This window comes from Hemitrygon akajei, chromosome 10 (genome assembly GCF_048418815.1).
Source record: "Hemitrygon akajei chromosome 10, sHemAka1.3, whole genome shotgun sequence".
Classification (NCBI taxonomy): Eukaryota; Metazoa; Chordata; class Chondrichthyes; order Myliobatiformes; family Dasyatidae; genus Hemitrygon; species Hemitrygon akajei.
Window position 1 is genome coordinate 140,417,495 of NC_133133.1, and position 24,114 is coordinate 140,441,608.

Below are 24,114 nucleotides of genomic sequence, written 5' to 3' on the forward strand. Positions count from 1 at the left end.
CCCACGTAAATGGGAAAAAAAATCAAGTGGAGCGTTGTCGAACTGCATTTATTCGGCTGCCCCTCTGTTGTTTCTGAGCTTTGTAAAGTGACTCTGAGCTTGTTTCTCAGCAGGTTTCAGGATGGGAGGATGACTAAATGAAGCATGCGTATCTTTCCTTTTGAGGGCACCTGAAAAAGGGATTTACTTTGCAATGATGAGAACATTTCACCTCTTAACAAACAATGCCAGTGTATAGCAGCCACTTAGCAGAGGATAAGGATTCAGCTTCCTTTCTTATCGCTGTGGAAAACAGCTGCCGCTTGAGTTAGTTTTAAGGTTCCTCAGTTTATTAGCAATCTGTAGCCATTGATTGTATAACTGTTAGCATTTAAAGCAGCAGCAAGTTAAATATAGCATCACGTCTGATTCATAGATAAAACTCCAGGTTATTCTCAAGGGCAGTCTTTCTTGTTCCTCTTTTTTATTTTTTTTTATTTTTCAACGTGAAGTGTGAGACTAAACTAAATACAATCGACAAATTTCAATTTACATTGACATTTTAAAGATGCTAGAATTAAGAAATGACTCCCTCATTTTGGCTTTCTATCACAGCACGAGCTCACATTCAACAGGAAAAGTATGTTGTGCCCACTGAAGAATATTTTTGGCTAACGTTCAAAATGCCCTTGGGTCACGTAAATGTGCAGGGAAATTATCTTCCGCCGATTTATTACTGGTGTAGTGGTCCCTTTGGATAAATAGCCAGAACTGAGGGCTATATGCTGGTCCTGGATTAACAGCTGTTTGCATAGATACCCTTCACTCTATGGGCTTCATCGGGTGACAATATCTTGATAACCTTTTGATGGAAAAGGAAACAGCGAGTTACACTGATAGACCTAGATGAGAGGAAGATCCAGTGAAGCATAAATTGTAGTATAGACAATTGGAGTCAAATGGCTTGTGCTACACCTGCTACATAATCCTGTGTAATTTTCTGTAGTGTTATCTTCTCTATTTCAGGCCTGATGGAATTGGAACTGTAACAGTTGAAGAGAAGGAAAGATTTAATGAGATTAAAGAAAGACTATTACACCTTCTTGAGAATCAAATCACTCACTTCAGGTAACCAGTTTTCTGTTTGCATACGGTTGACTTACTTGAGGTTTGAGCATTGAATTTTGCAATTTCAGATACCCCCCCCCCCCCCCCCGTTTTGTTCTTTACACGTACCGTGGGTTACTAAGAACAAACCATATTCTGGAAGAATTAAAACTAGAACTTTTATTTACAGCAAACAACAACCGCGTTTTAACACTGCCACGCTTCTAGATCATTCTGTCATTTCTGCGCATGCTCATAGCTCCATCCAATCATGTTTTTACACGTGACATGGGCTATCACATCTTCCTTTCCTTAAAAAGAAAAACAATTAGCAACATTAATCAAAACAAATGCATAATTTAACACGTCTCTATCAGTCTTTCTGGGGGTTTATGAACATGAGTAGACCTTCTAAGTGGTTCATACAGTTCTTGTGTTTTGTTATTAATTTCATGTTTCGTCTGGTCTGCATCAGTTAATGCATCAGTTAATGAAGTTGGCTCTTGAGGTCTTTGCAAAGAAATCTCAATTCATTCATTAACTGTGTAATCCCTTTTTTTTGCTGAGACTTCATCATTTCAATAAAACGTCTCAATTCCTTCATTGTACTTTCACTTCTTCAATTGGATCCTGATTCTTGTCACTCTTTGGCTTCAGATCCGTATTGTACTGTACCGGCAAGTTTGGTTTTGGTGGCAATGCTTTGTCAGATGCTGGTAACAAAGGGATGGGTCTGGGATTTTTCTTTATGACTTCTTTTACTTTTGCCGTGTTGGAATCAAATTCTGTTCTCTCTCTCTCATCAAGTCACCGTATTCTGACTATGTGTCACTATCCAGGACTAATACTCTTTTCACCAAATTCAGTCACTCACAGGCAGATAAACCCAATATTGACTGTACATTCTTAGGCACAACCACAAACGAAAGCGTGTGCACCATATCTTTGTGTGATACTTTTGCCACACATGTTCCTTTAACTGGAATGTCTGCACCTGAATACCCAGTCACTTTTATATTTGTCCAATGTAACTTTGGTCTTGGCTTTAATGCATTAACCTCAGATTCTGCAAGAACATTTACTTGTGCTCCAGTATCCAACTTAAACAAAAAAATGTTTTGTTTCACTTCCAATGGAATAGTCCAGTCATTCTTACTTTGTTTGTTTTCACAAAGCACATCTATATAAAACTCATTTTCAAGCACTGCATTTACGTGTTTTTTTTTCTACTTCTGCAACAGTGTGAAAAATTAAATATTACTCTTACCACAGTTGTTGCACCCTTTCCGATACACTGGACACTTTTTAGGTCGGTGCTGCCGCCCACAGCGATCACAAAGTTTTTTTCCTTCAGATGACATCTTCCTCTCTGTCAGTTTCATTGTCACTTCACTATTTTTTCTAATATGTCTGCACTTTACAGCGGCTACACTGCCGTTCTTGATAAAAAGCTCTTTAGCCTGCGACATCACAGTCTCCAAAGCTCTGCGGAGTGCCACAGCTTTTTCCAAATTCAAATCTTGTTCTAACCATCTTCCTCTCAGACCATTATCCCGAATGCCGCAAACATATCTCTCTTTAATGTGAGAGTCTGTAAGCTCTTCAAACTCGCATGCTTTACTGCGGTTTTTCATCTCCGTAACAAATTGATCAATCGTTTGACCAGATCTCTGCTGACATTTGAAAAAATTGTACTGTTCATACATCACATTGCGCTTCGGTATACAAAATGCATCAAATTTGTCGATTATTGCTTTTAGATTCAGATTATCTCCATTCTCAAAAGTAAAATGGTTATGTACCTCAACTGCATCGTCCCCAATCACGTGGAGTAGAATTGCAGCTTTCGTTTTCTCCATTTTATTATCTGCTCCCCGGTCGCTGATAAATAAATTTCAAAACGCTGTTTAAATCTTTTCCAGTTTTCAGCTACATTTCCAGTCAGCTGCAGTGTCGATGGGGTTTAAAAAAATTCCATTCTTTAAGCTGTTAGCAAATAACGAAAAAATTCACGCTCTTTTTTTTCGATTATCTTTGCTTCTCCCATGTTAGCAAAACGAATTATACTTCCAGACCGACTTCTGACACCATGTTTTGTTCTTTACACGTACTGTGGGCTACTAAGAACAAATCATATTCTGGAAGAATTAAAACTAGAACTTTTATTTACAGTGAACAGCAACCACATTTTAACACTGACACGCTTCTAGATCATTCCGTCATTTCTGCACGTGCTCATAGCTCCGTCCAATCATGTTCTTACTCGTGACGTGTGATAGCACCACAAACCCTCCCCCCCATTTCCCTGTGCTCCATTCTCTCTCCTTCTGGCCCCCTCCGATTCCCCCACACTCCGCCTTCACCACCATCCACCACCTCCCACCTGAGTTTCATTCTCTTCCCCCACCTGGTTCCACCTACCTATGACCCACACCCTAGGCATTCTAGTTCTCCTATCTTATTCCCAACTGCTTTGATTTCCCCATCTCTCCTTCTTTACCTGGTTCCACTTATCACATTCCTTATTTATCAGATTCCAACATCTGCAGCCTCTTGTTTACCTTTTCAACCTCTGGCCCCATCTGCCTATCATCTCACCTAATTCCACCTATCACACGTCAGCCACCAACTTACCCCACCTCTCATCTCTTCATATTGGCCACCCACCCTCTACTCTCACAGTCCTGATGTACGGTCTTGGCATGAAATGCCAGTAATTCTTTGTTTCCACGGATACTGCTTAACCCTGCTAACTTCCTCTTGCAGTTTGCTTTTTACTCCAGATTCCAGCGTCTGTCATCTCTCTTGTTCTGAATCTTGTGTTCACTTGCATCCAGCTTTAGATATAGCAAGCTGATTGTACGTGCTGTGTTTACTGCTGCCTAAAATATATAATGTACTTTTTCTCAGGAAAAATTGAAAGTTGCTTTCACGTGGCATCTTAACACATTTTCAGCCGTTGTATGATGGTCTGATTTGCTGAGTGTTTCCAGCTTTTTTGATTCTCTTTTAGTTTTCCAGCACCTGCATTTTAAAACAAAATTTCACTGACATTAAAGTAAATGATGATATTCTGACTGGTTGCATCACTGCCCAGTATGGAGGTTCCAATGCACAGAATTGTAAAAAGCTGTGACATATGTCAGTGATAATTAATCTGATTCCTTACATTTCTACTGAAAAAGTATGTATCTATCTATTGTCACTTTGTTCATCTCTGATTAGCTTGTAACCCTAGAGATGAGAGCAGAATATTAGTGTACAAGCATTTAATACATTCATACAAATTACTTCATTAAGTATTTTAACGAAGGCTTTTAGTGTATATATTAAAGTAACAGCCAAAGTCATTTCATGTAAATACTATTTTTACAAAGCCACATAGCACGGGAGAATGATAAGCTTAATAGTGTACTGTTAAATTGACAAGCCTCTCTTCCAGCACTTACCCTGGCAATTAAGCCAACACTAGACTCTCTGTCCAATTTAAAATAATGACAGTCTCTGCAATCGTTACAAGTAAAAGAGTTAGTGTGAATTGGAGAGGATTGAATGTTGTGTGCTTCTCAATTTCTGCTCATTTGATCGCAATTCAGTAATCTTTAGAAAATGAGCTTCAGTTTGGGGCCCTCTTTAAATTCAACATTTTGTGTCAAATGAATGGATTTTTGCTATTTCAATAAAATCACCAGCTACTGGCAGATTCAATCTAAATGCCTTGCGTTGTACTGACTGTATTCCTCAGTAACCTGGCAGCAGGCTGTGAGACAAGCACAAATGGAACTTATCTGCATCACTCACCCTTTGTACTTTTAAATTAATGGATCAGATTTTGCTGACTATCATCCGCCATTCTAATAGGAAACAAAGATGTCAGGAATTGCAGATAAATTCTGAAGGCCAGATCAGTCAGTTTTCTCTGTCACTTTTTTTGCTACAACAGTCTTGCTGGGATTCCCCAATTTTAAGCCAAAGAACCTTAGGTCCCACACCACCCATTTCAGGAGAAGTTATTCCACTTCAACCAATCAGGATCCTGAACCAACGTAGATAACGTCACTCACCTCAGCACTGAACTGATTTCACAACCTACGGATTCTCTTTGAAGGACTCTACAGCACATTTTCTCAGTGTTATTTCTTTATTTATTTGATTGATTTTTTTTGTACTTGTGCAGTTTGTTTTTTGCACATTGGTTGCTTGCCAGTCTTTGTGTGTAGTTTTTCATTGATTTTATCATAGTTCTTTGTTCCTGTGAATGCCTTCAAGAAAAAAATAATCTCAAGGTAGTATTTGGTTCCGTCTATACTTTGCTAATAAATTTACTTTGAACTTTGAAGGAATTGCCTCTCAGATTATCTGCCTCTAGTAGAGTCTGAATCCCCATTGATTTCAGTGCCAATTGTAGAGTAAAGATTAACAAGGCAAAGGAGAGTATGTTACTTTTTAAAGATAAATTTGTTTTGTCATAATATTTATAATATTCGGTTAATTTTGATCTTTAAAATTTTAGTTATTTTTATTTTTTTCAGCTTTCCGAAATTCAAAATGTTCCTAATGAGAAACATGTTTAAAAATTAGCAAAATTAACAACAACTTCAATAGCCAATAAAGGCATCACCCCAAACCCCAGCCTTGCCAGCTGTTAGGAGTGGAGCCTCTGTACTGGGATATCTAAGGTCATTCTGGGATAGAAAGGCTGTCTGCAGCTGGGAATGTTAACTGTGGCCGTTGGAGGCATGGTAGATTAGCAAGAGTTTTTAAAAAATGAATTCACTCTCACTGCCTCATTAGTTTTTAGAAAAATATTCTGAAGAGGGATTAATTTTTAACTGGCTGTTCTAAACCAAGAGAGAGAAACTGAATAAATGCAATTAGACAATTGATCCTGTCTCATTCAGGAATGTTGCAGTTGTACAATACACGTCCAGCAATGTAATGAGGCCAATGCAGTCAATCCATGCCAAACATATGGAAAATTAAAATCTGGTATATTTCCCTACAGTCCACAAAGACAGTCAATGTCCATTCCAAGAGACAGCAATGATCATAAGGTCACCAGAGTCCATCTGTGTGTACTCAGAATGTGTAAGTGTGTGTAAAGTCAGTGTATTAAAAGCTGGCCTCCAATTATCAGAGATTAATACATTCATACAACATGGAAATAGGTCCTGCGGCCTACCCTTTCCATGCTGACTATTAAAGTACTCATCAATACCATTTTCTTGGTCCATGGCCTTCTAGGTTTTGGGCTTCCTTGCCAATAGGACAATACCTCATCTTGTCCTTGTAGTAGCTGGTGTGTCACATTAAAATAAATGACACACAGGTACATTCTAATGGAACTTGCTAACCTAAATTCCAAGGGACACTGAGAGCAGCATCCTCTACAAACTTGCCCAGTTCTCTTCTAAATATTTACTGTGATTCTGCATCACTACACAAGCGATCTGTCAAAGTGAGAGCTGTCATTTAAGCCAATAATCCTTGAGTCATAGAAGAAGTTCCCAACCTCTACTCGAAGAGTTAGAGTTTAAGTCATTCAATTTTGTCCAGCAAAATGTACATCCATAGGTTTTGGAATCTTTGTCATAGTCACTCGTGATCTGCAAGTTGCAGATTAGCCTTCACATTAGCAGAGAATGATCAGGGAAGTTGTCACTTTAAGGAAAGATTACAATGCAGGGGCCCTTTACAAATAAATGAGAAGCTGAAACAAAATCTGTAATAGTTTATCAAGTATAATACTGCTGATGTTTGAAATCTGAAGTACAAGCAGAAAGTGCTGGAAAGCATATGTAGAGAAGGAAACATATGTTTCTTGCATGTAAACTTGTTAGAGATTTAATATTTTATAAGCAAGTTAAAAGGTAGAAGGGGCAGGAGATGAAGCGAAGGTGGTGGGGTATTGGAGTCAAGGAAAACCAAGAGGAAACTCTATGGTAGAGATGCAGGAGAGTGTAGTTACTGGAACCTGGTGCAACAAACAATCTGCTGGAGAAACACAGTAGGTCAAGCAGCATATGTAGAAGGAAAGGAATTGGCAACACTTCAGGTCAAAATGCTGCCACAGAAAGAACTATGATACATTTAAAGTTAGTCACTATTCAATAGCAGTCTTTATATAGTGCCAGTCATCTTGTCAGAATTTTCCTTATTTCAACAAATCCCTCACAACCAATGCATGTCTTGAAAGGACATAGTTTGCTTATGGGTGAAATACACCGAATTATTTTAATATTTGCAGTATCAATTTGCAAAAGTGATAAAATGCTGAGGTCAGGAGAAACTGAAGAAATGTTGGGAAATCAGTGGATGAAATGAAAAGCATCTGAACTATATCAAACACTGACTTTATTTGTGTGATCAAGAATTAATCTCATTCCGAAAATAAGCTGTGCTGTTTGCATAATCGTCAGGTGTTGAACAACTTCCAGAACATCCACATTTGGGATCTCCTTTATTTGCCGTAGGAAAGGTATTCCCTGGGATTTGTGGCTTTCTGTCTGACATTGTATCTCCCCCGGGCCCAAGACAGCAAATAATGGTCTAAACAAAACACAGATTATGTCTATCTGAAAAGCAAAACCAAACTGGAGGAAGGGAACCAACAGTAAAACTTGTTGCTTGATATATGAAGAAAGATTAACCAGAGCTGGATGGAGGATGTTGATTAAGGTTATTTTACTAATGGGCTCATACTCCAAGGGTTGCTAATAAAGCACAAGTAATCATTGGTATATACTTGATTGAATTACTGAGTCCTTATTATAGAAGTAGACACTTCAATATCAGTTTTGGCAGAGTAATTTTTCTTGACATATATTTAATTGATTCTGACATACAGTAAATTGCAGGTTCATGTATGTATTTTTTTGAATATATACTGATTTGTTTTTATTATTTTCTACCCATGGATGTGCACAAAATTTTTATAAAGCCAAAATCTAGTGCACTGAGTTTTGTCTGTTCTATTATATCTTTCCATCAATCAATTAAGTAGCAACAAATGAAGTGTACAAAAGTGCATTCTTCATAGGCAGGTTCTTTCTATGCAGCTTGCAATGGAAGTCTTCATTACAATATGAGAAATAATCGTATAAATCACATGAAGATGTATCAACAGTTGTGGTTTGTAATATGAATAAAAACCATGTTATTGATGTCAGAAAAGCATCAATTTTCTTGACTACATATGCAAATATTTTCAGTGCAAATGATGAAGCTTAACATTGCAGGAAACTATATCTTTTAGACACTGTAATTGACTGGGTTGCTATAATGTTAAACATATCCATCTGCAAATATTCATTGAAAATACACTTTAAATGAAATAATCCTCACCATTCAATTCCCATCTTATCTGCATATTGTATTTTTGTTATATTTAACAAATGTTTTCAATTTATCTGACCAACCTGAAATTGCTAGCAAATTCATGTGGTGTTCATGCTCCTAATGTACATATATTATATATTTTTTAATTACCTCTGTAAATTCATCTGATACATATAACCACAATAGTTATTTGGTTATTCATTATGTGCGCTAAGGGCCGATTGATCCAAAGGCATTAAATACTGACATATAGTTGCAACAGGGAGCCAGGAGTGAGAACACGTGTCACAAATAGGAATACAATACTGCAGTGTTTCCTGGAAGGGCTACTGATTTTTGTCTACAAGACAAACAGGGTCGACACTTCATGTTTAGAAATAAATCTGATATGTGAAGGTTCCCAGTAAAACAAGGATATAGTCTAATGGCTGTGAGTGAACATTTGAATACACACAAAAAACGTTCAGTAGCAGAGCTTCAAAGAGATCTCATAGCTCTAATCAATCATTGAACTGCATGATCTTATACAACTTAATCTTCCAATTTGTGAATTATTTTTAGATCCATGTTTCCATTCTGTCTCCTGGGATGCTGAGATGTCATCCTTAACTATTTTAACAATTTCTTAACTAGCTTTAAAGTACATCTTATAGACTTTAATTGTCATTGATTTGATTTTTCAAAGTAAAAAACCTTTTCTGTTGCACACATACAAATATAAATTTAATGTAATTTATCTTAATCAAGTACAATCTGTTCTTTGGTGATTCAGTGCTGGTGTAGCCCATTACATGGAAGTTTTGTTAAAAGCCATGTTTAAGTCTGACCAGACCTTTGTTATTATGGCTGTTTAACTTTATTCATCACAATCTTCTGTTGCTCTTCTAGATACTGCTTCCCTTTTGGAAGACCAGAAGGTGCACTCAAAGCCACTCTCTCATTGCTTGAAAGGGTAAGTGCAATGAAATACATCAATTCTTGGCTTCTTTTACATGCTTTTTATTGCATATCTACCTCCACAAAAACTAGTTCAAAAATAATTGTACCACCGAGATCAGTTTAAACAGCTTGGTAGCAATAGGACAGAATTGTTTGCAATACATATGAATGATTTGGATGTGGATGTAGAAGGCAAGATCAGTAAGTTCATAGATGACACAAAGTTTGGTGGAATAGTTGACAGCCTGCAGGGTAGTGTTAGGCTACAGTGTGATATTAATGTGCTTCTGAAAACATCTGAGAATTGAAGATGGAGTTTAATCCTGATAGATGTGAAGTGATGTGTTTTGGGTATACTAATGAGGCTAGGATATATGCATGAACAGTAAAGTACGAGGAAATATTGAGGAAAACATGGACCCACGTGTCCTGGAGGACATAAATTTACCAAGGGTAAGAGATCAAGAAGGGATCTGAGCGAGACTTTGTACATCCAGAGTACATGGAATGCTTGTCCTGAGAGAGTGTGGAAGCTGAGTTGCTCTCAACATTTAAGAAGTGCAGGCACAATGGATAGCAGATACTGGAACCTGGAGCAAAAACGACACTGCTGAGAAAACTCAGCAGATAAAGCTGAACTGTGGAGGGAAAAGGATGCTTGATTTGTTGATTAAGGCCCCGCTTCAGTACTGAATCATCTAGCATCAAAGTCTGCAGGCAAAGTGCAGAAAGAATGGATTAATATGAATGGATTTCTACTGATCAATGTGGACGTGGCGAGCCAGATGGCCTGTTTTTTTTTCTGTCTGTATAACTCTGTGAAACTATAATTGGTGTTCCAGAATGCTCAAGGTTGTCATTTGTGGAAGATATTTTTTTAGTGGCTGACCAGATACTTTCTAAGAGTTGAGCACCTTAAAGAATATCTTCAATCTGTCTATTGGTTGTGCAAAATGAGACCAAGTTGTACTTCAGCTAAATGTGAAAATTCCCAATTTACTTTTATTCCAGTTAATATTTGCTTTGTTAGCTCATGCTAAGTTTGTGTGGCAATGTTTGAAAGTGTTGCCACACCCAGTTGCGGTTGTGTTCGTTGATAATGCAAACAATGCTTTTCGCAACATATTTCAATGTACATTTCATAAATAAACGAATCTGAATCTGAAAAGTCTCTTCTTTTAGTACAATGATTGTATCTTTGAGCACAATAAATTGGATTAACATTTTTCAGAGTTCTTACCCTCTTACACTTAAATACCTGGGTTACCCAGACCAACAGTACAGTGTTCACTATTAACAAATGGTGGAACTCAGCTGGTAGTGTTAGAGAAACACACATGGAAATTGGCCCCTTTTTTGTCTTTTTTTTGTTGATTGCACATAAAATGAAGTTTTGAAATGCTTGTGCCTATTTCATGTTGGAAACCCACCCAGCTGGAAAACAGACAAGGAGCGCATAGGTTTTATATCCCATCTGTGCTTCCTGCATGTGATGATGTCACCAATATAAATGGCTTATCATGACAGAAACTGGATCAAATGGTGATGATTTTTACCTTCATAAATAACTCCAGAAAATGCAGTTTGCATCTTCCTGAAAGTAGAGCCATGAGTTCTATTTTCCTGAGGAACATTTTCAAAATTCTTCCCTTGAAACTTTTGCTGGAAGGGAAAAGGTTGAGCCAAAATTCCTATAGAAGTTGAGGCTTTTGTGGACTGATATGTAAAATTCACACATCACTCTATTTGTGAAACTGATCCTGCCACTGACTATGAGGGCTTGAGACTTGGGGCACCTTTCCTGCATCATCAAATCCTGTTCTTCATGGATTCTACAGAGAGATAAGCCAAAGTTTTAATCCATATCCCATCCATCACTCTGCCATCTATAATAGGTTCCCATCACGAAATACATTTTTCCCAGCACCCCCCAACCTCTCTCCACTTCCTGTATTTACTTGTCCACTCATCCCTACCCTCTGATTTTCCTCCTGGCACTTATTCCTGCAAGTGGGACCAATGCTACACCTGCCCATTCACCTCCTCTCTCACCTCTAGTTTCTTCTAGATGAGGCTCACTTGTGAGTCTGTCTGGGTCAACTACTGTATCCAGTACTCTCAGTGTGGCCTTCTGTGCATCACTGACATCCGGCGTAGGTTGGGAGACCACCGCTTTGCTGGGCAGCTTTGCTCCTTCCGCCACAAAAGGTGGGATTTCTCTGTGGCTGTACGTTTCAATTCCACTTCCCACTTCCATTCTCGCTTGTCTGGCTATGGCCTCTTCCTCCTGCCACCGTGAGACCATGTTCAGGTTGGAGGAGTACCACCTCATATTCTGACTGGGTAGCCTTCCAACCTGATGGTATCAAGATCAATTTCTCTAACCTGGTAATTTCTTTCAACTCCCACATTTATCTTTTTCAATTCCCTATTCTGGCTCCCCTTCTTATCTGCCCATCACCTCCTTCGGACAGCCCTCCTTCTTTCCTTTGTCCCGTGGCCGACTGTCCTCTACTATTAGAATCCTTCTTCTTCAGCCCTTTACCTCTTCCACCTAACATCTCCCAGCTTCTTACTTCATCCCCCCCCCCCACCCAGTCATCTTTCCTTTAACCTGTTTTCAACCATCTCCTGCCAGCTAGCACTCCTCTCTCACCCTTCATCCCCTACCTGCTTAGTCCAGCATCTTTCCTCTTTCTTTCCAGTCCTGATTAAGAGTCTCAGCCTGAAACGCCAGCTCTTTATTCCTCTCCATTGACGCTGTCTCACCTGCTGAGTTCCTCTAGCATTTTTGCGTGGATTGCTCTGGATTTCCAGGATCTCTAATATTTATTAGCTGCCTTTTTCTCAAGTAACTACACCAATGAAATGCACTGCCCTGGATTTAATACCCCTGAAAGGAAGTAATTCATGATGATGACTATTTCTTTAAGCAACAATGTCTCAGTTTTTGTCTTCCAATGTTAGATTAGTGCTATTTGGATTAGACACCTATTTGAAATACAATAAAATGACAACAATTTTAAAACTGTGTTTAGTCCTGTTTATAGCTTATTTGGAATACTGACTTTACTTTTGATTCTCAGATTTCAATGAGAATGTGTGCCTTCAGTTTTTTGGTTAATCCCTGAATTTAAGCAACTAGTGGACAAATTATGAGTGAGAAAGAATATAAGGGAAGAATTTATGTTTATGATTTGTGCAAGATTCAAGGACAAGTGATCATTATTTGTGAATGATTACTTCACAAACATTCACAAAGAATAAAATAAAGACTTAGTAAACAGAAATAGGAATTGTAGGTTGGAAATTTTTGGTTACAAATACAAATCTAGGGAAAAGATTGAAAGCATGACTGGGGATCAAGAAGCCTTCATGCCTTTAAGGAATAAAGAAGATTTGAGTCAACAAATGGGAGTTGCTATTATTGGAAAAGTAGCAAATGAATATTGCAGATGGTGAGCTGGTTTGACTAGATGTCTTGCCTATAAGCCTGCAAACAAAAACATTAAGAACTGAATCTACCTTATGTCCATAAGACCATAAGACATAGGAGCAGAATTAGGCCATTCAGCCAATCGAGTCTGCTCTGCCATTCCATTATGGCTGATCCCAGATCCCACTCAACCCCATACACTTGCCTTGTTGCCATATCCTTTGATGCCCTGACCAATCAGCTAACAATCAACTTCCACCTTAAGTATACACGCAGACTTGGCCTCTACTACAGTCTCTGGCTAAAAGAATTTCTCCTTACCTATGTTCTAAAGGGTCATCCCTCAATTTTGAATCTGTGCCCTCTAGTTCTAGATACCTCCACCACAGGAAACCTGTTCTCCATGTCCACGCTATTTAGTCCTTTCAACATTCGGTAGGTTTCAATGAGATCCCCATGCATTCTTCTAAATTCCAGTAAGCACAGGCCCAAAGCTGCCAAACGCTCCTTATACGTTAACCCCTTCATTCCCAGAATCATCCTCATATAATGTCAATAAACTTGTGAGTTCAACTTATTAATTTTTATCGGAATAATTGTTTCCTTTGACAAAGGTACTAATGAAAGATATAGCCACCCCAGTGCCACCTGAAGACGTCAAGAAAGTGGTGCGGAAGTGTCTGGAGAAAGCTGCCTTGATCAATTACTCTCACCTTTCGGAATATGCCAAAATAGAAGGTTGGTGCTTTTAATATAACCATCTGTGTAGATGAGAGAGACAACTGGGTCCATTAAATAAACACTTTGTGACAGATCTTTTCTCCCATTGAGCAAACCTTCTGCAAATGCAAATGTCTCATTAAAATCTCAACTGGTGAACTGCAGTGTCTTTTTCTATTCATGGCTTTAATCTGCCTCACAGCATTTCCTTCTAGTGCTGAAAACCTTTCACCAGGGCTTTTCACTTTTCCAGTCTCTTGTGAAACCTTGCTAAATAAATTGTTTAATTATTTTTGCATGGTCTTAACTTGTGGTCTCCTTTTAATCATAAACTAATTTACATTCTCTCCTTTATATTCCCTTTTTGCCACTTCAAGCAGCTAATGGAAAGGAACCAGGTAAATGGATGCATGCGTCAATAGATGATTGTTCCTCTTAAACAAATTCAATCAATCAATATCTCGCCAATGTTTCTCCCAGATTATAGTTCAGCAAGTCTTTTTTTAACTTCTTTAGGATTATTATTAATACCTTGATGCATAAATCATTGTGGACATTATCCACCTTGCAAAGTGCCTTTTCCAAAAGCTCCCTTATGGAAAGTGCTGCAGGGCTATTAAAGCAAAAACATCTTGATATTTTGAAAGTTTTTCCCCCAGGCAGTTAATCTGATCAATTATTCTAGTTAGCCTTCCTACCCTCTCCTTTGTCACTGCAATGCACCGTAAACACTATAGATCACATTTTATGTTGTTGTTTACATTATAAATACATGCTGGTATTTATGTGATTATGCATATTTTATTCCATTTTAACCTGTAACTAATTATTTTATAAATCTTTATTCTTTATAATTATTGAATGCTGTTGTTTTTGTTGCATGTTGACCCAACACACTGCAGCACATTCCTGATATCACTAAATGTATATGGTAAATAAAGCTGATCCTTCATACTTGATCCTTGGTGTACCCTGAAGTAGACGGCAGGGTGGTTCAGGAAAGTATTATCTGCCTCTTGTAGTGCTGCCGGCACTTGGGATCTCCCTACAAACTCACCTGGATGCTGCAGTTCTGAACTTTCCAGCACCTCACTTGCAATTAGCCCAACCGTTCTCCAACTCTATATGCCCCACGGCCAACCGGCAACAGATTGCAAAACTGTGGCAGTTCCCTGACACCTGCCCTTGGCAATGCACTCATTAAACTTGGGCAAGGTTATACCTAGCGAAATTTGTTCTTCTCCATCAGCAGTATCGGTAGACCGGAATAGTGATAATGGTAATAAATTAGTGGTAAAATGCTTTAAATGTTTTATTGGTTTTGCAATTAACTTTTTATGGATTAGTGTTTTATTTTAATATTCTTTATTTAATAGTAAATAGTAACTTACATATTTTAAGAAAATATGATTTACAATTACTGAATAAATTTGCTTAAGATATCTATGCAATTAAAATACAGCAATTTATTTGAAACTTACCCACATCCGTCACTAATATCCTTTTCATTGAATGGATTGAAGTCACCAACTAAGGGACATTTTTATTTAATTTTTTTTTTTGCTCAGCATAGCAAAACTTTCAATTTCCAGATACATTTAAGAGATATTTTGATAGGCGCATGAGTGTGAGGAAAATAGAGGGATATGGACATTGTGCAGGCAGGTGGTTAGTTTAGTTGGCCATTTGATTACTACTTTAATTGGATCGGCACAACATTAAGGGCTGAAGAGCTTGTTCCTGGGTGTTCTATGAGCCAAGTTGAACCCAGTGCAAGTTCAAATGTGCAGGTTTATTGGGGAGCTGCAGCAAATTGGTTCTCCATCATTGCACTCAGCATTGTAGTAGAGAGGAAAAATAGCTTGCAAGCACCAGGCTGCCTCTGACAGTTATAGACGTAAACTTGTGTAGTTCCAAATAAAATTGTAAACGTTTGTTTCAGGGATTCCAGAGTATCACTGGCATATCTGGAAGGTAAAATTGAATTGATGGGCTATGAAAAAAACATACAAAAGAGCAAGTTTCCTCACAATATATGGAAGCTTATAGTATTGAGAAGGAACTGCAGATTTTGTGATGAATAGATGTTGAGGTGTGTGTTTACCAAAACTTCCAGTTGCATAGCAATGAGGAGCAGGTCTGTCTGGGCCCTTATTGAAGGATTGATACTGTTCCTAATATTAGCATGAAGGTTGGTGTTGAAATTAAAGCATATCTTTATAATTCATTGGTAAACAGGATGTTCTGAGGAGACGTATAATTGAGCAAAATCTACTGAGATTTAACAGTTGGGCATATTAACAACATCTCATGAGATGTACAGGGTGAAACACACTGGGTCTAAATATAGTAAACGTGAATCTACCATGAAAAATAAATTGTTGAATAATGTGGTATACGAAAATGACTTGGGTGTGCTAATTGGCTAAAGCCAAAAATGTTATCAAATGATGTTAATTATTAGAGCTTCACTATATTAATGAGTGTTAGCTCACACTTTGATCCATTAGTGAGATTAAACTCATAAATTTAATTTCCTTTCAATAGCTCGCTACTTAACAGGTTTGTGCAATGTTACTTTGCTCACTCCTTCAGCTCCCTCATTATCCAGCTTATTTTAAAAAGGTTCATTTAACATTTTCCACAGAGGAATTCAATGCAATTAAAGGGATTTAAAACATGGAAATCCTTTTTTTTCCCTGTGTTTATTACAATGTACAAAATATACAGAGAAACAGGCATTAGTTAAAATAAAAAGATTTTAGAGTAATGCGTTGTGAGAGGAAAACTGAGAGAAGGCAACAAGTCAAAAAGTCAATTTAAAAATGTTAAATTACAAGGCACAAGGTCAGTATAAACCTGGATATTACTCCTGAAAATTTGGATTAAGGGATAGTTTGAAATGAATTATCAAGATTTGGATTGGGGCTGATAGAGTAAATTGACAGAAGTAGGTATTGCAGATTGGAGATTATAAGCCTGTAGCATAAACATTGAAACCAGGGCAGGTACAAAACATTTCTACTTGCCAAAGGTGGTTAAAAAAAATTCAAATTCTCACTTGAAACAACAATTGGCACTATATTAATTGCTAGGTTTGAACTTGAGATTGTTGGGTTTCTGTTTATGAAAGTTACGAAGGATTATGAGGTATAATCATTTTTAAGGAGTTAGGTGACAGTTTGGCCATGATCACTGAGTGGCAGAACTGGCTTGATGCGCTTTATGGCATACTGCCATTTGCATGTACCTATAATGCACATTATGTCAGTGATATGAGAGGGCTTGCCACGGAAGCACTAAAACTAATATTATTTTAGCATTGCTTTACTGGCCAAACTTTGAACTGCATTAAAAACAATGTCTGAAGTGACAGGGCTGATGTGCTTTAACTTTGTTAACAGGGAACTGAGGAATTTCTAGCTGTAAAACACTACGGAAGTCTAGGCCAACTAGGGCAGGAGCTTTAGAGAGGGATCCTTCTTGGGGGCACTAAATTCAGGCCTCTTTATTATGAAGTATGACTCCCAAAGTACATGCTGTTCAAAGTTAAGTCATACAGTCTTCTTTGGCTGTCCGTCGATTTTCGATGATGACTGAGGCCTGGGCAAGATTGTATGAAAGACCTGCAGTTGCCCATGCTGCAAGGCTCCCCTCTCCACACCACCGATGTTGTCCAAGGGAAGGACATTAAGACCCATACAACTTGGCACCGGTGTCGTCACGGCAATGCGTGGTTAAATGCCTTGCTCAAGGACATAACACACTGCCTCCGCTAAGGCTAGAACTACAACCTTCAGATCACTAGACCGACACCTTATCCACTTGGTCACGCGCCACACAAGTCATACAGTAAAATTAGGTTGATCTACAATTTGATTTTATAAAGATTCATCAAACAATGACTCTTGTTTGAAGTCTGGTGATAATTTTCATATGACATTGTAGCCATGAGTGAAAACAAAGGCTTTACAGTTATACATTGCTGAGATAGTATTTTATAGTAGAAAATATATTCTCTTTTGGGCTTGGGTTTCATTGAAAACGTTGAAAGTGCACTGAATTTACATACAATGCTACCTATCATGAGACCAAGATTCTGGAACTACACTTTAATGCATAATCAATTTTAATACATCATCCACACTTCCCAAACTGAAAGAACCTGTCTCAGTTGCTGCTGCTAGTAATTCAGTGCAAAGGTCCATTTAAAGTTCCTCGGGTGGCACAATGTCACTACCTCACTGTGCCAGAGTGAAGGGTTCAATCTGACCTGAGCACTCTGCACTTTCTCCCTGCGATTGGTCAGTTTCTTCCTGGTGCTCTGGTTTCCTCCCAGATCTCAAATACATGCAAATTGGTGGATTAATTGGACACTGTAAATTGACCCTAGTGTGTAGGTGAGTATGAGAGATTTTTTGGGGTGGGGGGTGGAGTGGAAATGTGTAGATGGTAAAACAAAATGGGATTGATGTAAATGTGTGTGTGATGGTCAGCATGGAATCAATGGGCCAAAATGCCAATTTCTGCTCTGTAACTCCGAGGACTTTATATGAGTAACCCAATAGACTACCAGTCAGAAGCAAGTCAGGTCAATGTTATTGAACAACTGTTTGAATTTATTCTTACAAAACAAAGAAGTAAAAAACCCAATTGCCTGACCTTTGGATGTGAAGCTAAATTTTCTAGTGTATATTTATTCTGTTTACTTTCAATTTCATTTCATCCTTTTGATCCAAACCTAACAAGGTTTGTTCCTCCTTTAATATTTATTTCTGCCCACCTTTCAGGTTGCTTTTCAGCTTTCAGCTATCCCACAAGAAATGGGCATTTGATCATTTTCTAGGCTTTTACCCAGTGCTATTGATAGTGGCCTGTTGTGTTACTTGTGATGGGACCTGATTTCTAATCTAGACTCAAAATTTCCAAATTATTAACTCACCACATCGAAAGCCCTAGGAGTGTAAATATAATATGTTAGCTCCAGTTCATCAGAACTTATCACTTACAACTTTTTAAGTGTAATTGTTTCTTCATCACATATTGAATAAGCAATTTACCTCTGAGCTGATTTTCCACTTTTGTTTCCAAACCATGACCAGCTGCAAGTTGAAGGACATAATTGCCTGGACATTTTACCACCTTCTAAACATCAAAATTCATTTGTGCTTGGGGAGATTTCAGTGGCATGGTTGTTAGATATGGTGCTGGAAATAAGTTCTTAAGAGGAGTACTTTGCCAGTGATTTAGATGATCATTGCAAGGTTCCCAATTTGTAAATGTGGTATGAAGACTGTTTTCACCGAGAGTACCCACAAGACAAATCCTCACACAGTGATCCAAAAAGAGTGTTGCATGGGAAGTTACATCAGATATTAAATATTCAAAATGATGCAAAATAACTCAAATGTAAAAATCTGTTTTCAATTGCACGGTGATGAAAATAGTAGTGTTTATGCAATCACATTTCCAGGCAAATATACCTTTGTTCTTTTTTACGTGAAATTAGATACACTGGAGATCAAAACCTCTTACTCCCCTATTCCCATTGTCACAGTATGGGTCAAAATTTTAAGTAAACTTTAAAAAGCATTCTTCGAAGACTATTCCAAAATAACACAGCTAATTTAAAATGGCAATTAAAACTAACTTGTTATGGAGTCCAAGTATTGTAATCCAGGGGCTGTCAGGGAGAATTTCTGAAGCACATCATTGTTCAATAGTGATGTGCCCAATCAATATTCCACAGATGTTATAAAATCTATGAGGGTGGAATGCAAAATGCAGTAAGGTGTGTGCATACTCCTTTTTGTGTTGTGAATTGGATGATTTATATAACGCTCCCCCATTGACAGCCCCCTCAAATATGTCAATCAGGCAGTGGCGGTATTGAACCCACACTGCAGTCTTTTAGACTGTATTGAGAAATACTGAAAAGTATTGTTATCTTTGTACTTACTCCAAGGTTGATCATTTGCATCAACCACTTGAGTCTCACTCTCTCCAGTTTATCATTTCAGCTGCATCTTTTGAGTGGTGCTGTGGCCTTGTTATGTGGTCTAGCTGGCCTGTTGTTCTGTACCGGTCATCCATTTGCACATATAAGTGCTTTTTTTTATTATTTTGTCCATGCTTGTTTCTGAAGTATTCACAATAATTGAACAGCTATGTTGAGACTCACATTTCCATTAATATAGTTGTTCAAAGTGCCCTTTTACCAACACTCCATTATATTGCCTGTGCTGTTAATTGAACTGCTGTGAATGCCTGAAGCCAGTGGCCTTAGTGCGGTTCAGAAGAGTACATTCTTTTAAGATATTGTGTGTTTCCGCCTCATTGCTTTCCTTTGCATCAGCCTCTTCATTATTCTATTACATGGTTATGGTTTGTTCTCTCTCCCTTGTTCTTTTTTATATATATTAAAACCCCATCTTCCATGCCTGAATATCACAGTGCAGTCACCCAGGTCTAAGCGGCCTCCATGGCAGCTTCTGCCAGCCAAAAAGCAGACGAGCGCATCCGATCTGAGGCAAAGTGGCATTTCTAAACAAAACACAAGTACCGTACTCATTTCCTTTTGTCTCCAGCTGCCTTTGACATTGCAATTGATGCATAGTGTAGTTGATTTGTGTGGCTTCTGCACGTTGGAAATATGTTCATCTTGCCTCATAATCTGTTCTGTAGCAGAAAAGTAATTTATTTTAGTAAGGCAAGTGCCAAGGCTAACCTCTCTCTTTCCTTAAACTTATTTAACACAATATCCCAAAGAAGTCTCTTCAAACTTAATTGCTGTTTCAGAAGTAGTTTTGTTTCCCTGATGTCGACGAAGTTCAAACCAAAGAGGGCTCCATTATAGCAGTATTCCCACATAAGAGCAGTTATTTGGGACTAAATGTTTTAAAAGTTAGTGTTAACAAACTGGCAATAGACAAATATAATTGGGTTTTAAATCTTTTGCTAATGGTGATAAAATGAAGGTTAGTGTTAGATTTATTATGCTCTCATAAGAGCGTACCATTTGGGAACATAACGTTAGTAATATCAGAACCAAGGTGCAGACTTATTTCATAACACGTGTTAATGGTTTCCATGTGTTTCTTTAACAGTGGGGTTGATGCACTACAAGCATTAATGGCTCTCAGTGATTTGGAATAGCTGTTTTGAGAGTCTGTGACCTAAAAATACCTTTATGAAGAGGTAGAAAGGCTATTAACTATAAGAAAAAAAACTGAATTAGAAAGTAACACTTGCTCTGATAGGGACATAAAATTGTTAAGCATCTTACAGAATGAAGAGTATTGGATTAAGTAGTGATCAGACTGATTAAGAGCCAAAAGATGATTTTTTTTCTTGGTTGTAGTGAAAGCTAAACCAGTTTTCCACACTTTACTCATGTCAGCATCTCAAGAGCCAAATTCAGTCCATAAAAATGATTACAAATGCAGGTCTTTGCTGATCTGAGCGATTTATTGTCTGCATCAGGAATTAAATTGACCATTAGTTTTTGGAGTTTTTGAATTCAATTTTTAGGTGGTTTGGCACAACATTGTGGGCCAAAGGGCCTGTTTTTGTGCTGTACTGTTCTATCATCTATGATGATCAATAACATGCTTATTTTATTTTAAAACAGCCTTCAGCTACATAGAGAGACCATGTCATGGAAATTCTGGGCTTTGGTCAAATTGTGCTTCACATTAGGAAATATAAGCCATGATGTGCAGATCAATATGATTATGTTGTTGCATTAGGCTTAAGTATGAGTTAGCAACAAGCTCTAGTTGTAAAAGAAACCATACTGAATCCCAGATTGAGTCCAACATGTCAGGAGTAGAATCTTATAACACAAGTCCACTTTAGTCACCCTACTTAACAAAAATTGTGCATAATTCTCTTAGATAAATAGTAATTGCCACTAGAGAAGTGTTTGAAAGGTGCAAATTAAGGTGTAAAGTAATTGATAACAGTAGAGCAGGAACAATAAAACATTAAATACATTAAAGCAGATTAGGTACATTGAAGTGTAGATTTTGAAAAAGCAAGCTATTAAAATAGAGAAGAGAAAGAAATACTTGAATGTAATATATTGCTTTTGTAGTCGTAGGGTTATTTTAAAATTTATTTAGCTGAATAGAGAGATAATAGCATTAAAATTGTGAACTTGCATCAAGCAGTCCATTGCTAGCAATCTCATTGACCCAGGAAACTTAAGCCATGAACCTCAGGTCAATGTGATTACTTGAGTAGTTTTGGGCCTCCCACTAAAGCTAGCCTTGTGCAATGCTTCCAACGTTGAACAGCAGAATGCTATTCCTTACTATGGAAATAAAAATTGATGTCTCACTGCTACTTTTGCAAATATAATTCAGCCTTGTCACTTGAACTTTCATTGCTTTGGTAGAATGTTATACACTGGGAATAGTTAAAGAAAAGCTTTGCCATAATCAACTGTAGGTTGTAGAACTTCCTTTTTGGTGCATGCTACTGAGTGACAGTTCTCTTCGTAATTTGTAATTTATTGCTTGAATTCTATGTTATTAACACAGAATCGTCTTGACAATTACACCAGGTATCTATTAACTGAAAAAAATGTTGAATACCCCACCAATGTGAAAATTTAATAATTAGTCCTCATGGTATGAATTAGAAATTGCAGTTCTCGAATATCTAAATAGGCAGTAAAGGTTCCAAACTAGAGGTAAATCCCTCAGCATACATACTGTAGGTGCATTTGAATTTAGTTAATCCTGAGTTCCTTCAGGTCACAGGCTCAGATGACAAATGTTCAGTTACTGACTGGGTTGCAATCTTGGCAGGTCAAAGTTTAGTCTCTCCAGATGTTGGCATATGCAGGTACATTCAAACATTTTGTGGAACCACTGCATACACCAACAGTTTGACGTGGAATGTGTTTTTCTCTCCCAGGGAGAATATTTTTCTCAGGGAAGTAGTCTTAGTAGCTTTCACAAATTACCAGTAATCTTCATATTTTTTTATATTAAAAAAAGTTAACATAGCATCCCTTGGCCTGTTGAGTGTTTCTGGCACCAATTAGATAGCTTGGAAATAAGGGCCAAAAATTACTATTATGCTGTGTGGAAATACTTCTGACCAAAGAACAGAAAATACTAGAAACTTCCAACAGTTGGGGCCCCATCTGTGGAAAGAGAAATTGAGTTAACATCTCAAGTTAAAGACGCTTCAGCCAGGGAAAAAAGAATTTTTAGGTATAGAGAAGATGGGGTAAGAATGAGAATTTTCCTGAGAGGGTGATGCAAGGGTTGTCATGATGATAAAGTGTTGATAAAATCAGTTGGTTAATGTAAGCCCTTAGTGGTTTCTGTTGCTCAATTCTTCTGACTTCACAGGCAACAGATTCTGCAATAGAGAACCCTCGCAAAACCTGTTTTGGCCCACCCTAATGAACTCACCTTTCCCAAATCGAGGAGCTGCCAGATATTGTATCTCTGTCAATGGAAGGCACCAAAATCAGAAGAAAAATACTTTGCTTTTCATAATGTTTGAATTATATTCTCCAAAGAGTTAAGAAATGTTTTCTAATTACTACAAAATGGTGAAATGAGACTTTTGGACATTGTACTAATTCTATTACAGTCTTCAGCACAAACGGAGATGGATTCCTTACACTGTCAAAAGGTTAATGATCAGTATATAACTGAAGCTGGATATTTTAATGAGACCATATTTGTTTAGCCTATCGTTTTCGATTAACACCTGTCAGAAACATTTGCAGTGCAATGTATTGAAAGCTTTCAAAGCATTTTCTTTGAAAATTCATTTCCCTTGTGTATAGCAGATAAACCTAATCAAAACATTTGAAAAGAACTTGGGACATTTGATTAAAAATCTATTTCTCTTGGCAACAAAATGAAAAATTGAGATGCCGTGGGATGGAGGGGTTATTGCTAGAGCATTTAGGGGGAAATTGGGAAACATTTGTACCCCACAGGCAATTCAGACTTTGAAGATGGAGCAACACACACAAAGTGCTGGAGGAACTCAGCAGGCCAGGCAGCATCTATGGAAAAGAGTACAGTCAACATTTCGGGCTGAAACGTCGACTGTACTCTTTTCCATAGATGCTGCCTGGCCTGCTGAGTTCCTCCAGCATTTTGCGTGTGTTGCTCAGATTTCCAGCATCTACAGATTATTTCTTGTTTGTTGAAGATTCAGATATTGGGTTCTTATAAGATGTGTCAATAAGTGAAACTGAGGCTTATATTATCTATATACAGTACTAATAATTTACAAGGTCAAAGAGTTTATTGGCCAACTCCTGAACCTTTATTGCAGGTTGTGAACAAAACTGGTGGTGAGTGACTTTTCTCAGCAAAGCACTGGTGAAAAAATATATGGTTTGTCCAAGTTAATTGAATTTATTTATTTATTTGTCGAGATACAGTGCGCATAGACCCTTCTGGCCCTTCGAGCCAAGGTGCCCAGCAATGCCCCTGATTGAATCTGAGCCTAATCACAGGATAACTTACAATGTCCAATTAACTTACCAATGGGTACACCTTTGAACCGTGAGAGGAAACTGGAGCACCCAGAGGAAAGCCATGCGGCCACAAGGAGAA

At 37.8% G+C, this 24,114-nt stretch overlaps 1 protein-coding gene across 13 annotated transcripts in view; it reads left to right on the forward strand.

The window, feature by feature from the left end:
• cadps2 (Ca++-dependent secretion activator 2) overlaps nucleotides 1-24,114 on the forward strand; it is a 669,949-nt gene that overhangs the window by 507,411 nt on the left and 138,424 nt on the right. For 6 of the 13 annotated variants that reach the window (XM_073059126.1, XM_073059121.1, XM_073059123.1 and 3 more), the window contains exons 14-18: nucleotides 1,006-1,107; nucleotides 9,313-9,376; nucleotides 13,414-13,537; nucleotides 13,897-13,917; nucleotides 19,973-20,077. In XM_073059126.1, coding sequence (XP_072915227.1) covers nucleotides 1,006-1,107; nucleotides 9,313-9,376; nucleotides 13,414-13,537; nucleotides 13,897-13,917; nucleotides 19,973-20,077 — 416 coding nt within the window. The remainder of the gene's footprint in view (nucleotides 1-1,005; nucleotides 1,108-9,312; nucleotides 9,377-13,413; nucleotides 13,538-13,896; nucleotides 13,918-19,972; nucleotides 20,078-24,114) is intronic. The other 7 variants (XM_073059130.1, XM_073059134.1, XM_073059132.1 and 4 more) reach the window with 4 other exon arrangements.